The following is a 22,970-nucleotide window of genomic DNA, read 5'->3' as shown; positions in this document are numbered from 1 at the left end:
CCGAACGAGAAAGAAGAGGGAAATCCACGTTTTTGTTTGTTAAATCCATGGTTTTGCAACATGGGAGTCTTAAGCATATTAAAACGACAAAACTCCTACTCTCCGGCTTGTTTGGGGAGATCATTGGAGTTGGAGGCTAACTTTGTAAAAGCACTATTTGAGTTGGCTTTTGTTGTGTTTTCGTTACAGTTAGAGGTCAAAGCATACGCCAATTACTACAGAGCACTCGCACTCGCACTGTATTAGAAAGACCAAAACAACAGATTTGCCCAATTTTTCTTTCGCATTGCCATTGTTAACTTGTTAAGTGGTATATGGTAGACTGATACTCGATCTGTATACTCGGAAAACGTTGAAATATTCACACTTTCTCATTTCTCCGTCCGGTCACTCTCTCCGTCTGAGCCTGGACATATACAGATATACCCCTCTAGCTAGCCGCGCCTCTCCGCCCTAGTCGCCACACCTCAGCTCCAGCCAAAGAAACCTGTTTCAGGTATTCGTTTTTGCTATTCGAATCCACAGCGACTGGTTGCGATTCGAATTACCTGTCTCAGGTATTGGTTCCCAACGATTGTTGCGGTTGGATGTTTCGATTGTTCTGACAAATCTTCTTATTCGTTACAGCATGTGACTTCCTTTTAATGCAAATTTAATTGTTTTGTGGTGGTTCTGTTGTATAATGAAGCTGGGTATTTGAAAAGATTCCAACTTTATTTGCTGAATGAGCATTGGGGATGCTAGTTTCAGTTTAATTGTCTTGAATGTTGATTTGTTTTTCTCTATTTCTGCATAATCATGTGTATGTTTCTGTCGATGTTGGTGGGTATTATTATAAACTATGTGAGGTTTATTAATGGCTTTCTGCTGGGGTTGTTTAAGAGCAATTGTAGTTTTTTTAATCAGATATTATTGGGAAGAAATAGTATAGATGATGCACAATCATCCTATTTTGTTGCAATACTCTGTCAATGCAAGAATCAAAGCAGAATTTCGTGTTTGCAGGCTGGAGATATGGACTTTTTTGTGCTCTCATTGAAAATGCTTTAATCTGAAAAATTCAAAATTTCTATTGATACATTTCTCCTGCGCCAATATTCTGTACCCTACAGAATATATGATGTATGATTCTGGTCTGTATGGTACTAGTGGCTGCCGCTAATCCATCTATATGCATCATACACTACATAACTTCATTATCGAACTGTTGGAATATTTGATATGGAACAATTTCTATTTGGCATTGACCTTTTGTTGGTATATAGCTTTCTCTTTTTTGTTTAATTTTGCGGGCAATGTTTGTGTTCTGGATTGTTTCTTTTTGTTTTAACACTTGTCTATTTGAAGCCCCCGCTTTTCCTAATAAAAACACAGAGGAAAAGAGAATTCAAACACCAGCGGTGAATAAATTCATGGGATTTGTAGATCAAGTTGAGAATTCAGGCCCTTTGGGTTATAATGAACAAGATAAGGTTAGGAAAATACCTATATTGAAATTCATGTCGACACCTATATTGAAATTCACCTTCTTCCTCGCTTGATGTTCTTTGTTTGATAACATATGCAGATTCAGAAGGCGAAGGCTTATGTATCGAGAAGTTGTGGGGAGCGATTTCAAGTTCTAGCATTGTTGGAATATATTGAGGCACCATCCAAAGTGGCTTGAAACCAACAGGGTAGCTGGAAGAAACAAGCCAACCACTACATCTTCTCCATCTACGCCTACTTCGGTGAACTTAGATGAAGATAGTACTCCCTCCCTCCACAAGTTGAGCTTTTTTAGCATTAGCAGGTGTCAAAGATTTCTCGTACAACAATGACAATAGCTACGAGTTGTTGCTCTTTATCTTGTCTTTTCATTGAAGAACAGAGAACCCAACACAAGCAATCTCTTGTTTGTGGTTACTGACTGTATTTTGCCTAGTTTGTAGGCGAAGTATAAGCAGAAATTCTTTCATTGAAAATTATATCCCATTTTCAGCTTGAGACTTGTCAAGATAACTTAAGAAGTCTATTTTGTTGTTCAACCACCTAACAGGAAGATCGCTATTTTGTTATATATGTTCTCTTTCTTGATGTTTTGATTGTCAACATAGCCAAACATACACATGGTTTTGCTTCCCATTTGTATTCTGCTGATTTTTACAGTGCTGAAGGTTTTGATTTCTGTCCAGAATTCCCAATCTCATCCTAATCCAGCTTGCTTGAGGAAGTGCATGAACATTTATGGCCCAGTCAGCTTCCCTTTTCCACCACATATTAGCTACAACTTAACCAAACATGCCCACCTCCCAAACACTATGACATCCACTATCACATGGTTTTGCCTCCCAACCAATCCTTTATTGAGATAGCTTTATTGAAGTGCCCGTCTCTGGCCTAGTTTAATATATATGGCAACCTATCTCCATTGCCTTCTACACCCTGAAACAATCAGCATTCAATACTCTTAAGACTTCAAGATCATTTTTCATCTATTTTTTGATCTCCAAGTTAAGAATGATGAGCACTAAGAAGCTTACCAACTTGGCAAGGAAATGGCAGAAGTTAGCCGCTATCAGGCGAAAAAGAATCCCATTTCCCGGAACCAATGGGGTAATAGATGCAGAGGCTTGCAGCACAACACCTAAGGGTCACTTTGTTGTGTACACGGATGATGAAAGACGATTTGTTCTTCCTTTGAAGTTTCTCAACCATGAAGTTTTTCAAGAGTTGCTCAAACTTGCAGAAGAAGACTTTGGATTACCTAGTGATGGACCTCTCACATTGCCTTGTGATGCAAACTTCATGGAATATTTTATTGTGTTGATGCAAGGTGGTGTGACTAAAGATGTACAGAAAGGATTTCTCAAGTCCATTGCTGACAGTCGATGCTCGTCGTCTTCATATCTTCATCAAGAAGTACTAAACCAACAACAAATGATCTGTAGCCTCTGAAGGATCTTTATTTTTTTTTATTTTTTTACTTTTGTAAATCACATATAACTGTAAAGGTGTAGCAAGGATAAATTATACTTACTTTCTTCATCTTTGTTACTTTACCGTGGAGAAGTTATAACCATTTGCTCTTGTTTTAGCAATGTTCATTATCGATAGATAGCTATACTCTTAGCTGCAGTGGCTATAACTAATTTGTACTCATACCCTCCTTTTCGTTGATGCCAAGAGGTCTTGGTCTTGACTCAAAAAACCAAGTATTCCCTGCAATTTATTGTAAGTTCTTGCATCTTTCTAATGCGGCTATCCTTGTCAGTTTACCGTCTTGTTTGGTGTACAACACAATGCAAATTCCTTCAATGGATCAATGTGATAAATGTCACAATGAGACAAAATTGCTCAAATACCTCTAAAGTGATTTTCTTGGGAAAATCTATCTAGCTATGAACTGTCCAGAGGTCCTCTTCTTTTTCTTTTTTTTTTGTGAGGAACTGTCCAAATGTTTAAGTGGGCATATATAATGAATTCTCAGTTACATCCCCTCCATCTTGTTCTCTCTTATCTCCCTAGTTCAACCAACATGATCACCTCCAAGACAATCATGAAGCTAGCGAAAAAGTGGCAAAGGTTTGCTACCATCATGAGAAAGAGAATTGATGATGCAGGAAGCTGTAACGCCCCACTGGTTACTAGCAAAGGTCATTTTGTCATCTACACAAATGATCGAAAACGATTTACGATTCCTTTGGTGTATCTTAACAATGAGACATTCATGAAGCTATTAGAAATGTCCAGAGAGGAGTTTGGGCTGCCAAGCAATGCACCAATCACAGTACCTTGTGATGCATTTTTCATGGAGTACTTAATGTTGCTAATCCACAATGGTGTTTGCAGAAGTATACAGAGAGCTCTGCTTATGTCCATCACTACAAGTTGCTGCTCTTCATCGTCTTGTTTCGTTGAAGAACAAGGGATCCAATGCCAGCACATTTTCGTTTCTAGTTATTAACTTTATCATACTCAGTTCTTAGTTGTTCAAGCTAATGCAGAATTAGTACTTTCCATTGTAAGTTCCAACTTCCAACCCGCTCATGTTCAAGGAATATAAAATCAAAAAAGTCTTCTGTAATTTGATGGTGTACAAGGTAAACTACTTTTCCGTCCAAAAATAAAATTATTGTGAGAAGTCTCTTCACATTAGGCAGTTTGTGAGTTTATGGCTATGCATGCTGGGTCCAATGAACCTCCTTCTTGCACATATATGTCTACAGTTATACATGCACACCTCTGCCAACTTTTCTCAAGATAACAACACTTATTTATACAAGAAATAACTTGTCTAACTATCTCTCCTTTTGTGGTTCACAACGTTATGGACCTATTTTGTTGCTAAACTGACTGACAGCAAGATAGCTAATGAGGTTTGGTGTCTCTTTCTTAATGTGTTAGTTGTAAACTCAGCCAAACATGCACATGGGTTTTGTTTCTTATTGATACCTGCTCCTGGGGTAGATTCATGAATGTGACTTTCAATGGATTTGTTCTTATATTAGCTTTCTAAGCAGCATAATTAAACAACTGCATTCAGCCATTCAGTGTGAAATACTACTAGAGATCTATTTCTTCTTTTTGGATCTTGATTTCTTAAGGCAAAAAGATGATTAGTACAAGGAAGCTCACCAATTTCGCAAGGAAGTGGCAGCGATTTGCAGTGATTAGACAAAAGAGAGTGACATTTGAAAGCAGTACTGGACATGCAGATAGAGAAAATTGCAGCACAACATCAAGGGCTAAGGGTCACTTTGTTGTGTACACTATTGATCGGAGAGGTTTTGTTCGAGAGTTATTCAGGCTTGCAGAAGAAGAGTTTGGATTACAATTTACAAAGTGACGGAACTCTTACATTGCCTTGTGATGCAAGCTCTATGGAGTATATTATTGCATTGATACGAAGGCATGTAGCAAAAGATGTAGAGAATGCATTGTTAATGTACTTAGGTAGCAGTAGATGTTCGTCGTCTTTGTATCCCCATAAAGAAGTGATAGATGAACACAAAATGATCTGTAGCATTTAAAGCAGATCATATTTTGCTTTTGTTAAGAATCCAAAGATTAAAAATCTCAGACAATCTTTTCGATTACTTAGTTGCTGTTGTTCCATACCAAACTAGTACTTACTGCTGCTGATTAAAAAACTAGATTATATAATGAACCCACTTTATGCATTGCAAGTCACATAATCTGATAAACTTCTTCTTTAATATTGTAAGCAAAGTATCCTTCTAATGAAGTGCTGATAAAGCTGTTAGAATTGTCTAAAGATGAAATTGGTGTTCCAATCAGCGGACTCATCACATTGCCTTGTGATTCTTCAACCTTCTTCACTTGTATTTCTTCAAGTAGTTCTCTCCCTCTCTACCGCACGAGCTAATCTCTTACAATATTAAATGAGAGAAGCTTTAGATTTTTACATAGCAAAATACATCCAGCCATACATGAGGCGATCACAACTATCCAACACACAAAAATATAAAAATAACATTATTACATTAGTCAACAAGTCTAAGTCCAACAGCATAAATACAAGTCAACAAGTCTTAGTCTCTAAACCAAACTCAGTTCACTAACAGGTTTCTTTGTAATTACTCTTGCCCCTAGTTCTACATCAGATGGTCAAACAAGGATGTTACTAAATGCAAAGTTGTTCTGAATTTGAAGTACAGCAGATTTTGATTTCTGCTAAAAAAAAGCTGCAAATTCTACTTGCTAGGTAGTTCATGTACATGTGGGGGCCAAGGGAGCCTCCCATTTCTACCTTCATATTTGTGTAAAATCATGAATACCCATATATTCCAGCTTATCATATTTTCTTTCTTCAAGTGGTTCACAGAGTTCTTGAGCCCATTTTGTAGTCAAACCACCAGACATAAAACAGTTCTGATGCTTCTCTTATGTTCCACCTTGATGTGCTAATTCTGAAACTTAGCTCAACATGCCCACCTTCTAAATAGTCCATTCCATCTACCATCACATGGTTTTGCTTCCCATGGCATCCATTATTGGTTCAGCAGCATTGATGAGGCTGTCTCTTGCTTTTTGCATATATAAAGTAAGTAATCCACCTCCTCTGCATTCTACAAAACAAAGCATTTCAGCTACAAGAACTTCAAGATTTAAGATCATTAATTCCTCTAGCTGTTGTGATTTCATTTCCCCCACAGTAAGAATGATTAGTACCAAGAAGCTCATCAGATTGGCACGGAAATGGCAGAAGTTTGTGGCGATCCGGCGAAAAAGAGTTACATTTCAAAGAACAAAAGAAGTCATAGATGTGGCGAGTTGCAGCACATCATCATCATCATCAACAACTAAGGGTCACTTTGTTGTGTACACTGCTGATCAAATCCGGTTTGTGCTTCCTCTGCAGTTTCTCGACCACGAAATCATCCGGGAGCTATTTAGACTTGCAGAAGAAGAGTTTGGATTATCAAGTAATGAGCCTCTTAATGGAATATGTTATTGGTTTAATCCAACATCATATAACTGAAGATGTACAGAAAGCATTGCTCATCTCCATTCCAAATAGTCGATGCTCATCGTCTTCGTTTGTTCATCAAGAAGAAGTAAACCAACAAATGATCTGCAGCTTCTGAAACACATATTCTTCTCTGATACTGTAAACACTGCATAATTGTAAAGGCATACTAATTAAATCTGATGATAAATTAATTTCTTTATCTTTTGAAGGAAACGTTTTCATTGCTCATCGATTGAAAATGAAATGATACCAGAAGAATATTCAAAAATGAAGTGCTTTCATCACATAATCATGTCAAGCCGTCTAGGATTTTTATATACTTATTAAAATTCTATGGTTTTAATTTGTCTTCTTGTATAGCTTGATGTCACACTATTTCATAATTAATAATTGAGATGGGGGTTGCAATTCCACCCAATTAAAACTTTGTTGAATCATGGCGTGTAAAATGTGTTATTAAGTATTTTGGGCGCTTATTGAATATATTTTGAGTCAATTATCACAATTTATTAAAAAAATAACATATTCATTCAAATGGCATATTTCACTCAGACATAATTTAAGGTTATACATAATCTTTAATGACACTTATTTATTACGGCTTCATGCATAAATAACTTTAGTAATTGTTAATAAACATATATTCCTATAATCTATATATATGCTGTTTTCGGAAGAAAAATAGGATGATTTAAGATATTTTTGAGAAGGAATTGCAGCGAATTCCTGCCATTTGGAATTGCAACTACTCCAATGATGGGTCAAATTGACAATTATTTTGTTTAAGAAGTGTGAACTTCATCAACAACAACAACCCGAGAACGATGACTAATAACATTCAAAGTCGCCATCTCAACTAATTGATCAGGTTAATTTGCTTAAAAGTAGATGTGCCATGCCCACTAGTTCTTCAAAGAACAAGGCCGTCTTGCTGGTCAAAATCAATATTGTTGGTCAATCAACAAAGCCAGCACAAATATATATATATGATATTTCTTTTATGCGGGTGTAAAATACGGACTTCATTTAATTCAGCGGTTGAATCTAATCAACGGCTGAGATTTAAAACTTATTTTCTAACTTGTTATGCCTTTAGTGTGTATTCATTAGCCATGTCTTTCAGCTGATCTGGCCTTTTGTATTCAAAATATTTAACTTTGTAAAGTAAAAGACGAATCTTCATAATTAACTTACCTTTATACTTTAATCTTGGTGACAAATATAACTTTTATACAATAGCATATATGGTCAAAAGAAAATTGTGGTTTTTAACCGACTTTTGAACAATTTGTTCAATTCAAATATCAGTTTGATTAGTCAATGCAATTCGTTGATTTATCTTCCATTGCGTGAAAGAAAGGTAAGATCGTGGACTATACAAATTAATTAAATAATTGGAGGACTAATGAAGGTTTTTAGCAGATTATTCCAATGTTTTTTTTTTAACCAAGTTTGTCTTTTAGGTATCTGATATGGGTCTAAACTCGAGTCGTCATGTCCGCAAACACATAAATTTATCACATGACGACATGTTAAATTGGGTCAATACCCAATGCATGACCGCACAGGGTATTATTCTCAATGAAAATTGAATTTATGAATTGATACTGTTTGGTCCCATAAAAATTCATCTATAAGTGTGAAACTGTAAAGAGAGATGTAGTTTCATATATATAGAAATTAGACAGACACTATTAGTGAGCCTAAAGTGACTTCATTTCAATTATTTTCCTTTGTTTATATATTATATGGTCTTTTTCTATTGGTTTTTAATATCAACTTTGTATTGAGACCAACAGACCAAGTCTCTATATGCATACATCAATGGAATTAATTCTATGTTTTGACTAAAAAGCTCTCATTTTCTTGTTTTTCTTGCTCCCTTTTATTTATTCTGTTGTTCACATCTTCTTTACCAATATTAATCTTTTTTTATTGCAGTAGGATATATATAACTAAACAATTTGACACAAAATGTCAAAGTAGCACAGGAATCCTATGTCCTCACCTACCTACATGGCTACATTTGTTGAGAAATCAACTCATGTTTCACACTTTAAAATTTTGTTAATTACTAGCTAAACTATATCAACATTGTAACAATGCAAGATTAATTTTTTTCATACACTTTTTTCTGGAAATTCTGGGGTGTTACAACCTAGCTTTTAGGTGATTACTATTCATCCCATCAATATACAGCTACATCAGATTTCTTTTGGTATAATTAATAATCAAAATAATTTATTAAAGAAAAAATATGGGTATGAGGATTTAAAAGAGTTGCAACAAACTTTCCTTCATGAAAATTATTAGTTGCTTATGAAGAAATATTATGTATATATACACACACGCACTTTATAACAGTACGTGGAAAAGTAATGAGATATGTAGTAGAAGAATGCACATCTTTCATGAGAAAAGTAGTGTAGAGGATAATTCTACAATTATAGATTATCTTTTGTGGGGTGCCACCTAAAGGTCCTCCGACGATAGACTCAGTAGAAATCAACCTGAAGATAATGATAGCACAGAATACGAATATAGATAAACAATAAATGCATATAAATAAGAGCTTAATCGAAGGTTAGATCAAACACTGAAACTCGAGTAATACTCAAATGTTGCTTAGCGAAAGAGAAGAAGAATCAAATTATACCCTTAGAGGGTTCTTGACCTCCTTTCATAGCATTTTCCAAGGACGTGTGTCTATAGATCAACGGATGATACTTGGCTCAGATTTCCATTAGAGAGAGTGAACCACTTTTGCCCGATGGATGTGACCTTATGGACGTAGGTTCTATATCTCAAACATAAGGCCTGGCGTAGCGGGACTTGGGGAGAAATGTTGGTTGTTAAAGGTGTTTGTTGTTTGAATAAGCATGAGGTCGCTTCCCTAAGTTTCCTCTGATGTGAAAATGGAAGATATGGCTGGTAAGTTATAATTGGGAGTATCTATTGTGAATTAACGAACAAAACTCAAATATAGAAAATCTATGAAAACAAAAGAGAGAAAGAAGACACAAAATTTAACGAGGTTTGACACAATTTATCTACGTTCTCGGACGAAGAACTTCACTAATATGGAGAAGATTACAAAAGAGATAAGTTCTTAACTCAAAAACTAATCCAAATCCCTCTCTCGGACTCTCACGCTCTCATACCCAAACCCCTCTCTAAGACTCCTTGAATACCAAGACTTCCTAGGACACCTAGAAAGTTGCACAAACCTTAACTCTTATAGGCTACTCAAAATACAAGAGACGAAACCCTAATTCGTTTTGGATTCCAATTCAAAACCTAAGAATTCTGATTTTACAACTTAAAAAATGCCAGGGTGCCATCTATCATCCGGACAACTCCTCCAAGTGTCCGAACAACACACTAACTTTGAGCCAAATTTCACAATATCTGTCTTAGGTTCGATCTGATGATGTAAGGCGTCATTTTAGCGATGATGTCTACAAATACCTTTGTCGACATTTGATTGACAAATGATTATGGGAGTGCCTAGAGAAGGTATCATTAATCGTATTTGTGCCTATGGGCGCTATGCTACAGTAGTCGTTAAGTAAGATAACGAGTTTTGGTCATTACAAGTAGTTAGTTTTTCAATACATATGTTATGAAAGTTTAAAAAGATAATTATCAAAGCTGACACCATACATATTTTATCATTTTCATTGTGAACTGTTGACATTTTAGGTTTTACAGAAAACATATAAATGGAAATTTTATTGTAACAAATGCCGGAAAAACATTGAGGGCTTGCCCGTTTGAGGTGTTCAGGGGTGTTGGTTGGGAGGTGTTGAGATTTTTATATATAACCTTATAGAGAGGTTTTGTCTCAACAGTCTCAAACGCCTGAAACGGTCAAGGATTAAAAGATGTTTGGGACGAACATTTCCCAACTCAACATCCTTGAACACATCAAACGGGTAACCCTTGAATTTTCCTAAAACAGACAGAGCCTAAATCATTGAGAATTTGTTAAAAAAAAAAAAAACATAATAACAATGATAACTTGCAAAAATCAAATCAGGCAACAGTTTACATCACAATCGTCCGAGTTATTATAAAATTAAGTATGGAGAAAATTCAATTACGATGATTAGATCGACATTATAATCATAACCCCACGAAGTCGACATGCATGCCTATCGCAAATCACACGTATATAGATTTCATTCGATATAATTGCAATATAATTGTGCAAATTGCTAACAACTAATTTGCAGTACAAGTTTAATCACTATTTTTTTTACTCATTAGTTAGCAAACCCAAATTCGCCACATTATTTATTTTATGTTTGAGTAGAGTAAACTGCGATCACTTTAGTGATAACCTAGTAATAAATCTCTCTAGGAATAAATCATATGGACTTGAAACGTTCTGAGTTAGATTTTGACTAGATGCTTAGTTTTGATCCAATTTACACTGTCTTTAGGTAAAAATTTTCTATGTGCGTGGACTTGACGGCTCTAATTTAGACGTATATAAGATATCTAAATGATAACTTGCATGGGAAAAGAGAGTACACTGCATGTGTAATTGTGCACTTCAAATTCCAGTTAAATATTATTGGTAAGTCAAAATGCCAGATAAAGATGAAAGGATAGTTTCTGACAAAATGCATGGGTACACAAAGTTGACCACATAATTTTAGCAGACAACCTTTCATGACCGGAGGGCTGCTGTGATGTGAAGGGCTTGACAATCATATTTGGCTGCTACCCTGTACACCAGCTTTGAATATCTGTATAAAAAAAATATATCAAGTTTGTTATATAATTATATTGCACATGTATGCAACGCAAGGCTTATATATACAGTCCAAAGCTTGAAGAGGCTTCTTGTGAGGGAAAACCAATTAGGGAGATAGAAATAATATTAACCTCATAGAGATAGAGATAGCCAAAAATGGGTGATCTTGATGAAGTTAGCTCTGCCCCTATAACACCAAGACCGCCAATCTCAGCTCCTCCATCCCAATACCACTCCCCGTCGTTGACGCGCTCCCCGCTCCTCTCCACCGCCGCTGATGGTATCGAAACTAGCAAGACCCCCAGGAGTTCAACCCCCAAAACATCAACACCAAGAACTGGGACACCAAGAATTAGAACTCCAAGGTTCATTACCCCAATTGGCAGTCCTATTAGAAGAGCACTTAGGCTCACTAGGCTTGACCCTGAAGATGCTTGGCTTCCAATCACTGAGTCCAGGAATGGCAACGCTTACTACGCTGCGTTTCACACGCTCTGTTCCGGTATTGGATTCCAGGCACTGGCTCTTCCTGTTGCCTTCACAATTCTTGGATGGTAATTATATACTTAGTTAGTGTTTTGCTTCATTGATTCAAGACATGCAGGAGTGTTTGACATGTGTTTTGATGTGTGTACAGGGCATGGGGAGTCATTATATTGACTCTGACTTTTATATGGCAGCTTTACACTCTATACATACTTGTTCAGCTCCATGAATCTCATGAAACTGGCATGCGTTACAGTCGATACCTTCAACTCTGCAATTCCACTTTTGGTTAGTGTGTTTTCTTCATGTGTTGGACCTGGTCTAGTGTTTCATTACCAGTTCTTGTTAACCAAGCTATGTGTTCGACGAAATTTCAGGTGAAAAGTTAACCAACTGGCTAGCCCTGTTTCCGATCCTATACCTCTCAGGAGGCACATGTGTTGCTCTAATCGTGCTTGGAGGCCAAAGCTCAAAAACATTCTTCCAGGTTGTGTGTGGAGAGGGATGCACACTCCATCCACTGACCACCGCGGAGTGGTACCTGGTGTTCACTTGTGCTGCAGTGTTGCTCTCGCAGCTACCAAACTTGAACTCGATCGCGGGTGTCTCGCTGATCGGTGCTGTTACTGCTGTTGGGTATTGTTCTCTGATTTGGGTCATCTCTGTTGCCGAAGGCAGACTACCTGGTGTTTCATACGACCCTATTCGCTCCGGTTCGTGGTTGAAAAGGTCTTTAGAGGTTCTTAATGGGCTTGGAATTGTTGCTTTTGCTTTCAGAGGCCACAATCTCATTCTTGAAATTCAGGTATGTCTGTGTTTTCATTAAATTTTTTTGCCAAGCAGATCAAAGGTTTTGTTTTGTTTATAAGAAACAGAGGACTCTGTTTAATTGAATGGTAAATTAGAAAACAGAGTTTCTTGTTCATTGTTGTTAGCTTTGAGTGAGCATTAAAAAGAAAAATTAAATCTTTGAAAATCTCTTTTTTATGTTGTTTAATTGGACAACATGTTATGTGACCAATTATTCAAACCATATTTTACGGTCTTTATTTTTGCAGTGGATTGAACAAGCAACCAGAGTTGAATGTTGACCTAAAAAAGAATTCAAATTTCATTCTTATTGGCCCATAACCAATATTCAAACTATATATAGTACATCTGATTATACATATGTTTATGCAAAGAGTTTGAATCTGCCAGGTTATGCCATGTGAACTGCTAAATTAGACTTTTGACTCTTCCCTTTGTGGTTAGACTGTCAACATGCTATACTCAAATGGATTAAAAGATTTTCTTCATAAGATAATGTTGGAAAATCATTAAGTTTTCAACTTTGGCTCAATTGCTCTGATACCATGTGAAACACTTATTCGATTGCAGGCTACGATGCCTTCTGACGAGAAGCACCCGTCTCGTGTACCAATGTGGAAGGGTGTTAAGGTTGCGTATACAATCATCGCTATGTGCTTATTCCCTCTCGCAATCGCAGGTTACTGGGCATACGGCGGAAGGGTATACCATCTTTCCTTCTAACACAGCAATCTTACTACGGATTCGCTGTTTTTTTTTTTTTTTATATCATCTATCCCAAATGTTTAGATTGACGCACAAATTTTCATATGGATCATAATTTCTTTGGTTTTTTCAGATACCTAAAGCCGGTATGCTAACAGCACTATACACCTACCATAGTCGAGACGCGGCGCAGCTTCTTCTAGGACTTACAAGCTTATTCATCATAATCAACGCAGTAAGCTCTTTCCAAATTTATGGGATGCCCTTGTTTGATGAGGGAGAGTCAAAATACACAAAGAGAATGAAGAAGCCATGTCCATGGTGGTTAAGGGTAATTATTAGGACTTTCACGGGCTTCTCCTTCTTCTTTGTGGCTGTGGCTTTTCCTAGCTTTGGAAGTGTTGCTGGGCTTCTTGGAGGGATTACATTGCCAGTTACATTAGCCTATCCATGTTTCATGTGGCTCAAGGTCAAGAAGCCCAAGGCCCAAGGCTCTATTTGGTGGCTCAATTGGGTTCTTGGTGTGGTTGGGTTGGGTCTGAGTGGGCTTTTGATTATTGCTGGAGTCTTTACTGTTATTGATTCCGGGATCCAAGGAAGCTTCTTCAACCCTTAGTGAAGAATGAATGAATTCATAAGTGAAAAATAAATAAATAGTTTTTATTTTTTGTTGTAGATTAAATGTGGGATTTATTTTGATATAATGGAACTTGAGACAAATTTATTTTATTATTCATTTATGTAAGCTCTCTCTGTATCACTCTTGTAGTCTTGTTGGCATAAACCTCAAGATAAGCTTAGCTTATAAGCTGTAAATTAAGTTTGTTTTATGAACCTCAATGAAATGTTTGGTATGGTTTATAGAATGATTTTTATTGGAAGGAGAATGTTTATTAGTTACTCGAGTTTATTAATATTAGAAGTTGAAAATTATATGGTTATAATAAGTTCATAGATTTCTCTGACTAGATGTTAAAACTGTGAGCTCGGACTCGATTGTTTTAGGAATGGTTTTGGCTATTTTGTTAGTAGTTGTAGCCCCTTCGAATTTACTTGACGAAGGTGTAAATGCTAACTTCTTTAAGCCTTAAATATATGGATTAGGAAAGTACTGAGTTCGATTTTCATTGAGAGTAATATCCTTCAATCCTTGTGTCCACACGCTAAGCTTTGACTCAAGTTATCCTATTGTGTGCTGGGTTTTTGCTTAGCTTATCCTTTTTTTAGGTGAAAAACTTTGTGCACTAAAGCTTGGCGACTCGAATTTAGTCTCATATCATATGTTCAAAGGGCATACTTGCATGATGTCTTTCGATTAAAAAAATCATTTTTTACTCGTAATAGTTTATTTATAATGTACATATTTTAACAGTCGTATTATGTAAATGGATGATATAGAGGCTCATAGTTGTGCCCTCAACTATGTCTTGCAAAGTTAAATCCAACTGGAATAGATTCACTGAAATGGTGTCGACAGTTTCTACATCGGCAAGCACAACCATGTGTGCACATCTTGGTTGTTGAGCACCGTCCTCACCGACTTTCTCAGTTTTAATCCTCCAATGGCCGACAATGGAGCTAATGCGCACAAGGGTCTCTCATCTCTGCAATGCGATCCGTACATATTTTTCACATAACACCATAACAATGTCTGCTTCCTCCACAGTACCTTGTATTGAATTCCATCATCAACCATGTGACTTGTAATCGATTAGTGTTCAATTACCATCGCCTTCTGCTATAAATACTGGGACCATTACAAGTGATCCCACAAAAGCATTGTATTCTTCAAAAGAAAGATTGTTCAATTCGCTGTAACTTGAGAATTATGGAAGATCATCATCATTCACAGGGGCATGGAAGTGAGGCTGCACCGAAGGATGCAGTCGACAAAGGCTGTGGGATGTTTGATTTCTTGAAGAAGAAAGATCATGAAGAGAAACCCACCGATGATATGGTCATGGCAGATGCAGAGAAACCACAAGAGGTGAAGAAAGAGGAGGACAAACCCACTCTCATGGAGAAGCTCCACCGCTCAAATAGCAACTCAAGCTCTGTAAGTTTTTAACTCTTTTTGTAGACTGTTGTTCATGTTTAGACATTGAGACTAAAAGGACTACAAATTCCGGCTTATGTGCAGTCCAGTGATGAAGAAGGAGGAGAAGGTGCAGAGAAGAAGATGAAGAAGAAGAAGAAGGAAAAGAAGAAAAAGGAGGAAGATTGTGATGAGAAGAAAGATGGGTGCATTCCAGGAGAGAAATGTGATGCTGCAGCAACAACAAATCCAGAGGAGAAGAAAGGATTGATGGAGAAAATCAAAGAAAAGCTACCAGGTCAGGGGCAGCACAAGAAGGCAGAGGATTCCTCAGATGAGGATACAAAAGACAAGAAGGGATTCTTGGAGAAGATCAAGGAGAAGTTGCCAGGGAGCCACAAGAATGAAGGAGAGGAAAAAAGCACTGATTTAGTTAAGAATGATTAGGGGAAGCAGTCTTATTACGCTCTTGTTTTGAGTCTCTTTAGCCATCTATCATTGCTATAATTAAGTTTTTCTATGTGTACATCAAATCCCTGTCACAGCAGGGTTTGATGAGGATAGATTCTATGTAGGCAGTTTTTTCAAGTCTGGTTTGTGTTTGTGATCATAATTCCTTTACACATGCAATGCAAGTCAATCAAAAGGTATTGTCATTCCAGAACTATCATAGCAAGTACAAACCTACTACATCATATGAAAAAGTTAATGTAAATCTGTATAACTAAAAATCTAATAAACAATAGGAATTATGAATAAAGAAGTGTTATTAAGGAAAGTATCCAGTATTATTTACATCTTTATGGGAGAATTCATATATATATATATCCTACAATTCAAGGAAAGAGAGTCAATAATAAGCATATTTGAAGAGCCATATTCTCTTGATTTATTACCATAAACTCCTCTCTACATTCTGCAAAGAGGTTTCGTTTTGGTTTGCGGATTTGGAGATGGAAATGGAAATAATATGCCTACTTTTCTGACAATCTCATTCCTTCCAAATATTTGGATCATATTCTCATACTACTTTCCCATCATCATTGATTTCCGTGGCCATGATTGGTTAGAGTAAAAACTACAATGAAATAAATCCTTCGATTATTGAAATATTCTTATTATCATGTATAATTTTAAAAAATACATTAAACAATTATTTCATGTAGTATCATGTATGACATATTTAAATTAAAAATAACTTTTTAATTTGAATATCTAAATTAAAAAAATAAGATAAGATAAAAAGTATATTTTCAAAATTATTTGTTTTTCAAAAGGACATTATAAGTATTTAATTAAAAATATGTGAGAATTCTCAATCTTTGATAAGGATTTCTCTATTTTTGAGAACAACATAGAATTCCTCATTTGAGGGAAATCCAACTTTCCAATGATTCTATCAACCAAACATAAGAATAATTGGTAAAACGATAATTTTGATTTTCAAAATGACATTATATGTACTTAATTAAAAAAAAAAAAACATGTGAGGATTCTCAATCCTTAACAAGAATCCTCTCTTTTTGGAAGGAAAGGAGGATTCCTCGTTTAAGAGAAATCCAACTGTAATTCTAGATTTTCAATGATTTCCACCTACCACACATAAAAATTATTGGTAAAAAGATAATTTTGATGTTCAAAAGGACATTGTAGGTATTTAATTAAAAATAGAAAATGAGAATTCCTTGTTTGGGGGAAATTCAACATTGCTTATAGAATCTAGATTCCACCAACCAATCATTGGTAAAAGGAAAACTCTTAATATCTTGCGTCTATATTATTTAGAGGCATGAATGTACGATACTGGCACTGCTAAGCTTTCCCGAGTCCTCTCTGCAGTTCAAGAACCATGGTCATGGCAAAAGACAGAGAAGCAAGAAAAATTGTGATGTTCCCCTTCATGGCTCAAGGCCATATCAACCCTTTCATGGCATTAGCCAGACAACTAGAGAAGAGGCCAGGCTACACCATAATTATTGTCAATACCCCTCTAAACATCCAAAAACTCAAATATTCACTTCCTTCTGAATCCAGCATACAACTTGCTGAGATTCCCTTCCAGGTAACCAAGTATGGTCTCCCACCTGGGATTGAAAACACTGATTCAACGCCTTATGAATTGATGGGTTGCCTCTTCGAAGCCTCAGAAGCTCTTCGATCTCCTTTCAGAGACTTCATCATTGACATGACCAAACAAGATGGCTATGCCCCTGTGTGTATCATTGCTGATATGTTCCTGGGGTGGACAGTGGAAGTTGCTAATGAGCTTGGAATCTACCATTCAGTATTTATAGCCGGAGCAGGTTACAGCATGGCCACCTACTTCTCGGTTTCTCTGAATATGCTTCAATGCAAGACTGAAGAAAAGGAGTTCTCGCTGCCTGACTTTCCTGAGGCAGCCAAAATCCAACTATCACAACTTGGGAATGACCTCAAGTTCACTGATGGTACTGACGCTGGGCATCTCTTCCGTGTGCGCCATTTAACATTTTGCTTGCGCTCGGATGCAATCCTGTTAAACAGCATAGAGGGGTTGGGACAAACTGGTGTGACATATTTTAGGAGGAAAATGGGCGGGAGACCTTGCTGGCCCATCGGACCAGCCAGCTCCATCGTGCACAAGAAAGTTGTTTCAGAAACTGATAGTTGCATTTCTTGGCTAAATTTGCATCCGCCCAGTTCAGTTTTGTATGTATCTTTTGGGTCACAGCTCACAATTTCACCTCCACAGATGGTAGCATTGGCGAGAGGCCTAGAGGCAAGTGGCAAGGCATTCATCTGGGTTGTTCGGCCACCGATTGGTTTCGATGCAAATGAACAATTCAGATCAGAATGGTTCCCTGATGGGTTTGAACACCGTATTAAAGAGAAGAATCAAGGCTTTCTTATACAAAAATGGGGACCACAACAGGACATTCTATCTCACAAATCAGTAGGTGCATTCCTGAGCCACTGCGGTTGGAATTCAGTGCTGGAGAGCCTTTGCTCAGGAACCCCAATCATCGGGTGGCCACTAGCTGCAGAGCAGTTCTTTAACTCCCACATGCTGGAAAAGGAAGTAGGAGTTTGTGTCGAGGTTGCTAGAGGGGTCGAGTCTGCTATTATAGAGCCTGAACACATTGCAGGAGTGATCAATATGGTAATGGGAAATACAGAAAAAGGAGATGAGATGAGAAGAAAAACCAATGACGTGAAAGATAAAATGAGAGAAGCAATACGAGAAGGAGACGGTTTTGAAGGACCATCCCTCAAAGCCATGAGTGAATTCCTGAATGCAGTAGAGCTTGCAAACAAAAGACAATCTGCTCTCACAAAGAACAGCAATAACTCATTCCAGTGATTATGTGGTCTCCATTCGTTTTCGTTCTTGTTCGATTCTGTACACCCCTTGTAATATGCCTACCCCCAAATTTTTTTAGTAATAAATAAAATCATGAAAAATTCTTCAGTAACAAAGACATGCTGCAAAATTGAAAAGGGATCAGTCATAGCGTATTGTGTTTCTAGTACAAGCCCCCACCAAAGCCCCCACCAAAGGGTTTTTTCTAAAAATTATGGTATCAATCTCATACTAATTACAAATAAAAAAAAAATGCAAGGCAGGCGCTCACACACCTTAGTAAATTTATGGGGGAGGGATAAAAGGTTTACGGAGATTGTTAACACTCTTAGATTTGGTCTTTTTCGAAATGGGAAGGCAAAGAAGCTCAAACCCCAACTATTCTCTTCTTAAACACATTCATGTTTGGATTCAAATGGGAAGCACCAATGTATTGTGATGTATAAGGTAGACTCTGCCAATCTTCTTAACCCCATCATGCACTTCAACTTCTACCTAAAAGCCGGTTAAGTTTAATAGGAAATGCAAAGCATCACACTTTTAGATTCCTTCTTTTCGTTGTAAAGCAACATAGTTATAAATTGTATGAACAACTGAATGAATTACAGAAGACAGAAGATGGGAAGATGAAGACCGAATCAGTGTGGTCCGTAGGATTTTTCATCAATTGACTTCAAGTATTAACAACAAAGTATTAACAGCAAACTTATGTCTAGTCTCGTTATAGCTAGATACATAAGTCTACATATCAGTCTTCTGTATTGTAAAGCGTCATCTAGGGGTTTACCCATGTTCATTGAAGCCAAACACTCATGCCAAAGAATGCGGAATGAAAGCAAGCAGAGAAAGAGGAGAGGTACTTGAGAGAATGGAGGGCAGGGACCTCTAAATCCTAATCGAAAGCAAGAAAGAAAGGAAACCCTTACCCAATAAGGGAATGGGGAAAGGTTGATCAACCTACCTTTGGAGAGCATACTTGAAGACAAGTAAAGATGGAGAATTTTGAGTTTGTTATATTTGCATACTATCAGAATCAATAAACTAATGCCCGCACAAGTTACAATAAGTGCACCTCACAACACTAACTACAAATAACAAATATGTCAGGAGAGTGCTCACACCCCTTAGTAAATGTATGTATATCAGTATATATACTTAAAATTTGATTTTTTAAAGATTTAAAACATATGTTTTCAGTTGTCACTATGCCAACAACCCATTATTACGTATGTATATTGTTAAGAGCCCCATCATCTCCGATGTTTTTTATATCCCCTTGAAAAGTTTTTTAACTTACTTCTGTAAATAGATGAATTAAATCAATTAATGGACCTATTTTCCCCAAATTACATCTTCATTCGGGAAATAACTACACATTTTAATAGTGTGATAATCACGTGCTAATATAAGACCAGCCAGGTGCTCTGCCACCAAGGCAAGAGATGATTCCCCACCTCTCTACTACACTAAGATAAGTTGAAATCACAAAATTTCCCATATAGCAAGCACTAATATCCAATGCAATTATCGCGGACAAAGAAGGCATTTTGAGAGAGACAAGAGGAGAAGATTTTTATTTTACCTGTCCAGAGGCAACCTGATGTTGGAAATAGTGAAGCTGACAAGGAGTAGAGGTGACATGTACAGTGAACAATGTTGTTGGATTTGGGTAGTGAATCTTGACTTTCAAATTCAACGACATCATATCTGTTGCGACTCCTGATCCATCTCCCCCGGCTTGAACAGTAAAGTTCTCACACTATATTCTGCTCCAACGAAACAAACCACACACATCTTCAAACACTATACATTATATAATGTTAAAAATAATAATTTTATTTAAAAAATAGGATTTGATGGTTTTAATCAGCAAAAAAGGGTACTAAAAAAATTGGAAATTTAGACAACCATAATGGCGTCCAACCCACATTGCCACCCCCTAGGTTTCTGCAACAGTTTCCATCCCATTAACAGATCAACTTCACAGAGTCAACGCAGGGACTCGTACTGAGGGGGGGGGGGGGTGATCGATACACCGAGTCAACCCAATGCAAAAATACACTACCTTGATGAAGATTTTAGAATTTAAGACTTTCCCGCACCCCACACAATCAGAGACTGTCGAAAGCAGCAAAGCAAACCCCAGAACCCCACAAAGATAATCTTATTCTTATTCAGAAATCAAATAAAATTATAATGCAACTCTGGTTAAGAACCTTGCCCGTTGTCACTAAGTTCGTAATTGTAATCGTTCTTCGATGGATCTTCCTCTACAACAGTATCCGTTATTTTTTTGTACAAGCCTCTGCTCCTATCTAAAAATCCTCTTCTCATCATGCTAGCAAATCTTTCTCTGATATCTACAAGAGGATGCTTCTGTAAGAGTTCTTGATGATTATAGGCTTCCCTAAGAACAATGGTCTGAGTGTCACACTTCTTAGAAATGTAAAATATCCCAGGATGGCGCTCAAACACCTTCGTAAATTTCTGTGGCAGGGATAAGGGTCCACGGAGGTTGCTCATATTCTTACGCTCAGTCTTTTTCTGAATGGTAAGGCAGAGAAGCTCGTGAAAGACACCAACTATTCTCTTCTCAGATACATCTGTACGTGAATCCAAATGGGAAGCATCAGAGTACGGTGAAGTATAAGGTAGCCTCTGCCATTCTTCTAACCATAACATGCACTTCCTCTTCAACCCAAAACCCCTCGTAAATTTAACAGGAAATGCCAAGCATCCGTTTTTAATGTCTTCTTCCTTCTGTTGTACAGCAGCGTTCATCTGCAACTGTGAGACAGCTAATTGATCATTCCAGAGTCGAAGTTTCAAGCCAATACGGTCATCAGGTAGGGAAACTGAAGAAAATAAGTCAGGGTGGCATGTAATCAAGGAATCGTAGTAGTCATAAGGCAATCCTAAGTCCCATTTAAGCTGGTCAATGGTTTGTAAAGGCAGGGTCCTATCCCTAGTAAGCATGAGCAGTTTGCAAAACCTGCTGATTAGATCCCTCTGATTCGCCTTGGCAACATTCAATTCTTCTTCATGAAGGCGTGAGGCTTCAGGGGTCAATTGAAAGCAAGGAACTCGAGTGCCTCCAGTGTCAAAAACATAGGACTCATGGAAAATAGTAGGATATCTCCGGATAAATGTGGACAACTTAAGATCATGGGGAAGACCAAGTTGTCCACGATGCGGAAAGAGGCGGTATAAGGGCAGGCAGCCGCCTTGAGAGGACGAGATAAGAGAAACGAGGATGCAGGTTGCTTTAAGATCCATCTCTCTAGCCATGACGGCATCCAATGGTCCATCTTTCACCCATTTTAATTTTACATTCACAAGACTAAATTTCTGCTGGTAGTTGAAAGCTCTCCGAAAGACAAAGAGGCCCCCTGCCCTACTCACCAGCAACCATTGGAACATCTCCTCTACTTATATATGGGATCACCAAAAAATGTTTGCTTCAGTCATTAATTCCATTATGGCTCGTCCTATTCGGCACATTGTTGTGACTAATAATACACAATTCCAAATTAGCACCTGGCAAAGGGCATATGACAATAAAAAAAAAGAAGTTATAAACTCCTGATCGATATCAATATAAAGGTACATACAAAATCTGTATCGAAGAGGAATTATCCTGGGATGACATTAAAAGCAAAACATGGACTTTTAAAAAAATGAAAATCCAGAACTTCAGGCCCTGACATGATATTTCAATAGTAGTTGTTTAGGGTTTAAAGTCTTCAACTTAACACAAAGAACATTTAAAGAGTCACCGACTTACACTTTGTGCATTTGCAGTCTTTGTCCTGCATCCAAGCAGAAGCAGGAAACAACCAAGTTCCAGTTCCGGTGATTTTTAATCCTCAACTTGGCCTAGTTCCAGTTCGCATTTAATCCCACCCACCCAGCAGCTGAGAGAATAACTGTTCTGAACTTAAATTTGTGACCCGGTTCTTCACCCAAATAGAAAACTCACCCAACAAAATTAATTCAGACTCATTGAATCAATCCGCAACTTACTGGACTTGTGCGACTTCACTTTCCCCTAAATTGGAGTCTTGAAACCGTAAATCACTCCGCACCTATCTCGATGTTTCAAACCGTAAGGATTGATGCCTCCACTTGGAGTTGGAGAAGATGATGAAGTGTGTATTTCCCGAGAAGTTTTGCTTGTTTTGTCCGTGGAGTAAAAAGACGGAGGAGACTGAGAGTGAAGGGTTTTTCTGAAGTGCAACTGTGCAAGTGCAAGTAATGGATGGCCTCTCTTTTTCATGATTTATGGGCTGGGCCTCCTAATTTTAAGTGTCATCTACAACCGCTCCTAGTCTGCCAGGGTCTCATAAAGGAACTTAGG

General features: G+C 37.4%; 5 protein-coding genes, 1 long non-coding RNA gene and 1 pseudogene across 11 annotated transcripts; 6 read left to right on the top strand and 1 right to left on the bottom strand.

The window, feature by feature from the left end:
- The first annotated feature begins 49 nt into the window (after nt 1–49).
- On the top strand, nt 50–2,073 carry LOC120008658. 2 transcript variants are annotated; one of them, XR_005470547.1, is made up of 3 exons: nt 50–557; nt 1,348–1,472; nt 1,568–2,073. It is a non-coding gene; the product is annotated as an uncharacterized LOC120008658 (long non-coding RNA). The 2 variants fall into 2 exon arrangements; XR_005470546.1 differs by lacking the exon at nt 50–557 and having other exon boundaries at nt 575–1,472.
- Nucleotides 2,074–2,205: 132 nt separating this feature from the next.
- LOC120005627 (auxin-responsive protein SAUR68-like) lies at nt 2,206–2,980 on the top strand. Its single transcript, XM_038855391.1, has one exon. It carries the CDS (start codon nt 2,500–2,502, stop codon nt 2,935–2,937), a length of 438 nt encoding a protein of 145 aa, XP_038711319.1. The 5' UTR covers nt 2,206–2,499; the 3' UTR covers nt 2,938–2,980.
- A 1,541-nt stretch (nt 2,981–4,521) lies between these two features.
- On the top strand, nt 4,522–6,701 carry LOC119982022 (annotated as a pseudogene).
- A 4,578-nt stretch (nt 6,702–11,279) lies between these two features.
- Nucleotides 11,280–14,119, top strand: LOC120016811 (lysine histidine transporter-like 8). Its single transcript, XM_038869735.1, has 5 exons — nt 11,280–11,791; nt 11,875–12,011; nt 12,101–12,528; nt 13,104–13,235; nt 13,372–14,119. The coding sequence occupies exons 1-5, from the start codon at nt 11,394–11,396 to the stop codon at nt 13,852–13,854; spliced, it is 1,578 nt and encodes a 525-aa protein (XP_038725663.1). The 5' UTR covers nt 11,280–11,393; the 3' UTR covers nt 13,855–14,119.
- A 729-nt stretch (nt 14,120–14,848) lies between these two features.
- On the top strand, nt 14,849–15,966 carry LOC119983421 (dehydrin ERD14-like). The gene is made up of 2 exons (XM_038827108.1): nt 14,849–15,294; nt 15,379–15,966. Exons 1-2 carry the CDS (start codon nt 15,067–15,069, stop codon nt 15,718–15,720), a joined length of 570 nt encoding a protein of 189 aa, XP_038683036.1. The 5' UTR covers nt 14,849–15,066; the 3' UTR covers nt 15,721–15,966.
- A 1,156-nt stretch (nt 15,967–17,122) lies between these two features.
- LOC119979863 (UDP-glycosyltransferase 92A1-like) lies at nt 17,123–18,613 on the top strand. The gene has a single exon (XM_038822487.1). The coding sequence runs from the start codon at nt 17,123–17,125 to the stop codon at nt 18,611–18,613; it is 1,491 nt and encodes a 496-aa protein (XP_038678415.1).
- Nucleotides 18,248–22,872, bottom strand: LOC119980727 (protein WHAT'S THIS FACTOR 9, mitochondrial). 5 transcript variants are annotated; one of them, XM_038823524.1, is made up of 4 exons: nt 22,398–22,872; nt 20,830–22,150; nt 20,196–20,379; nt 18,248–18,383 (listed from the first exon to the last, which is right to left on the bottom strand). In XM_038823524.1, the coding sequence occupies exons 2-3, from the start codon at nt 22,031–22,033 to the stop codon at nt 20,315–20,317; spliced, it is 1,269 nt and encodes a 422-aa protein (XP_038679452.1). In that variant the 5' UTR covers nt 22,034–22,150; nt 22,398–22,872; the 3' UTR covers nt 18,248–18,383; nt 20,196–20,314. The 5 variants fall into 5 exon arrangements, with proteins under 5 accessions (XP_038679452.1, XP_038679462.1, XP_038679460.1 ...); XM_038823534.1 differs by having other exon boundaries at nt 22,637–22,872; XM_038823532.1 differs by lacking the exon at nt 18,248–18,383 and adding an exon at nt 18,394–18,672.
- Between the last annotated feature and the right edge of the window lie 98 nt (nt 22,873–22,970).

The sequence above is a fragment of the Tripterygium wilfordii genome, chromosome 2, assembly GCF_013401445.1.
Source record: "Tripterygium wilfordii isolate XIE 37 chromosome 2, ASM1340144v1, whole genome shotgun sequence".
In the NCBI taxonomy this organism is placed as follows: domain Eukaryota; kingdom Viridiplantae; phylum Streptophyta; class Magnoliopsida; order Celastrales; family Celastraceae; genus Tripterygium; species Tripterygium wilfordii.
The sequence above is the reverse complement of the archived record's forward strand: the minus strand, read 5'-3'. Positions and strand labels throughout refer to the sequence as shown.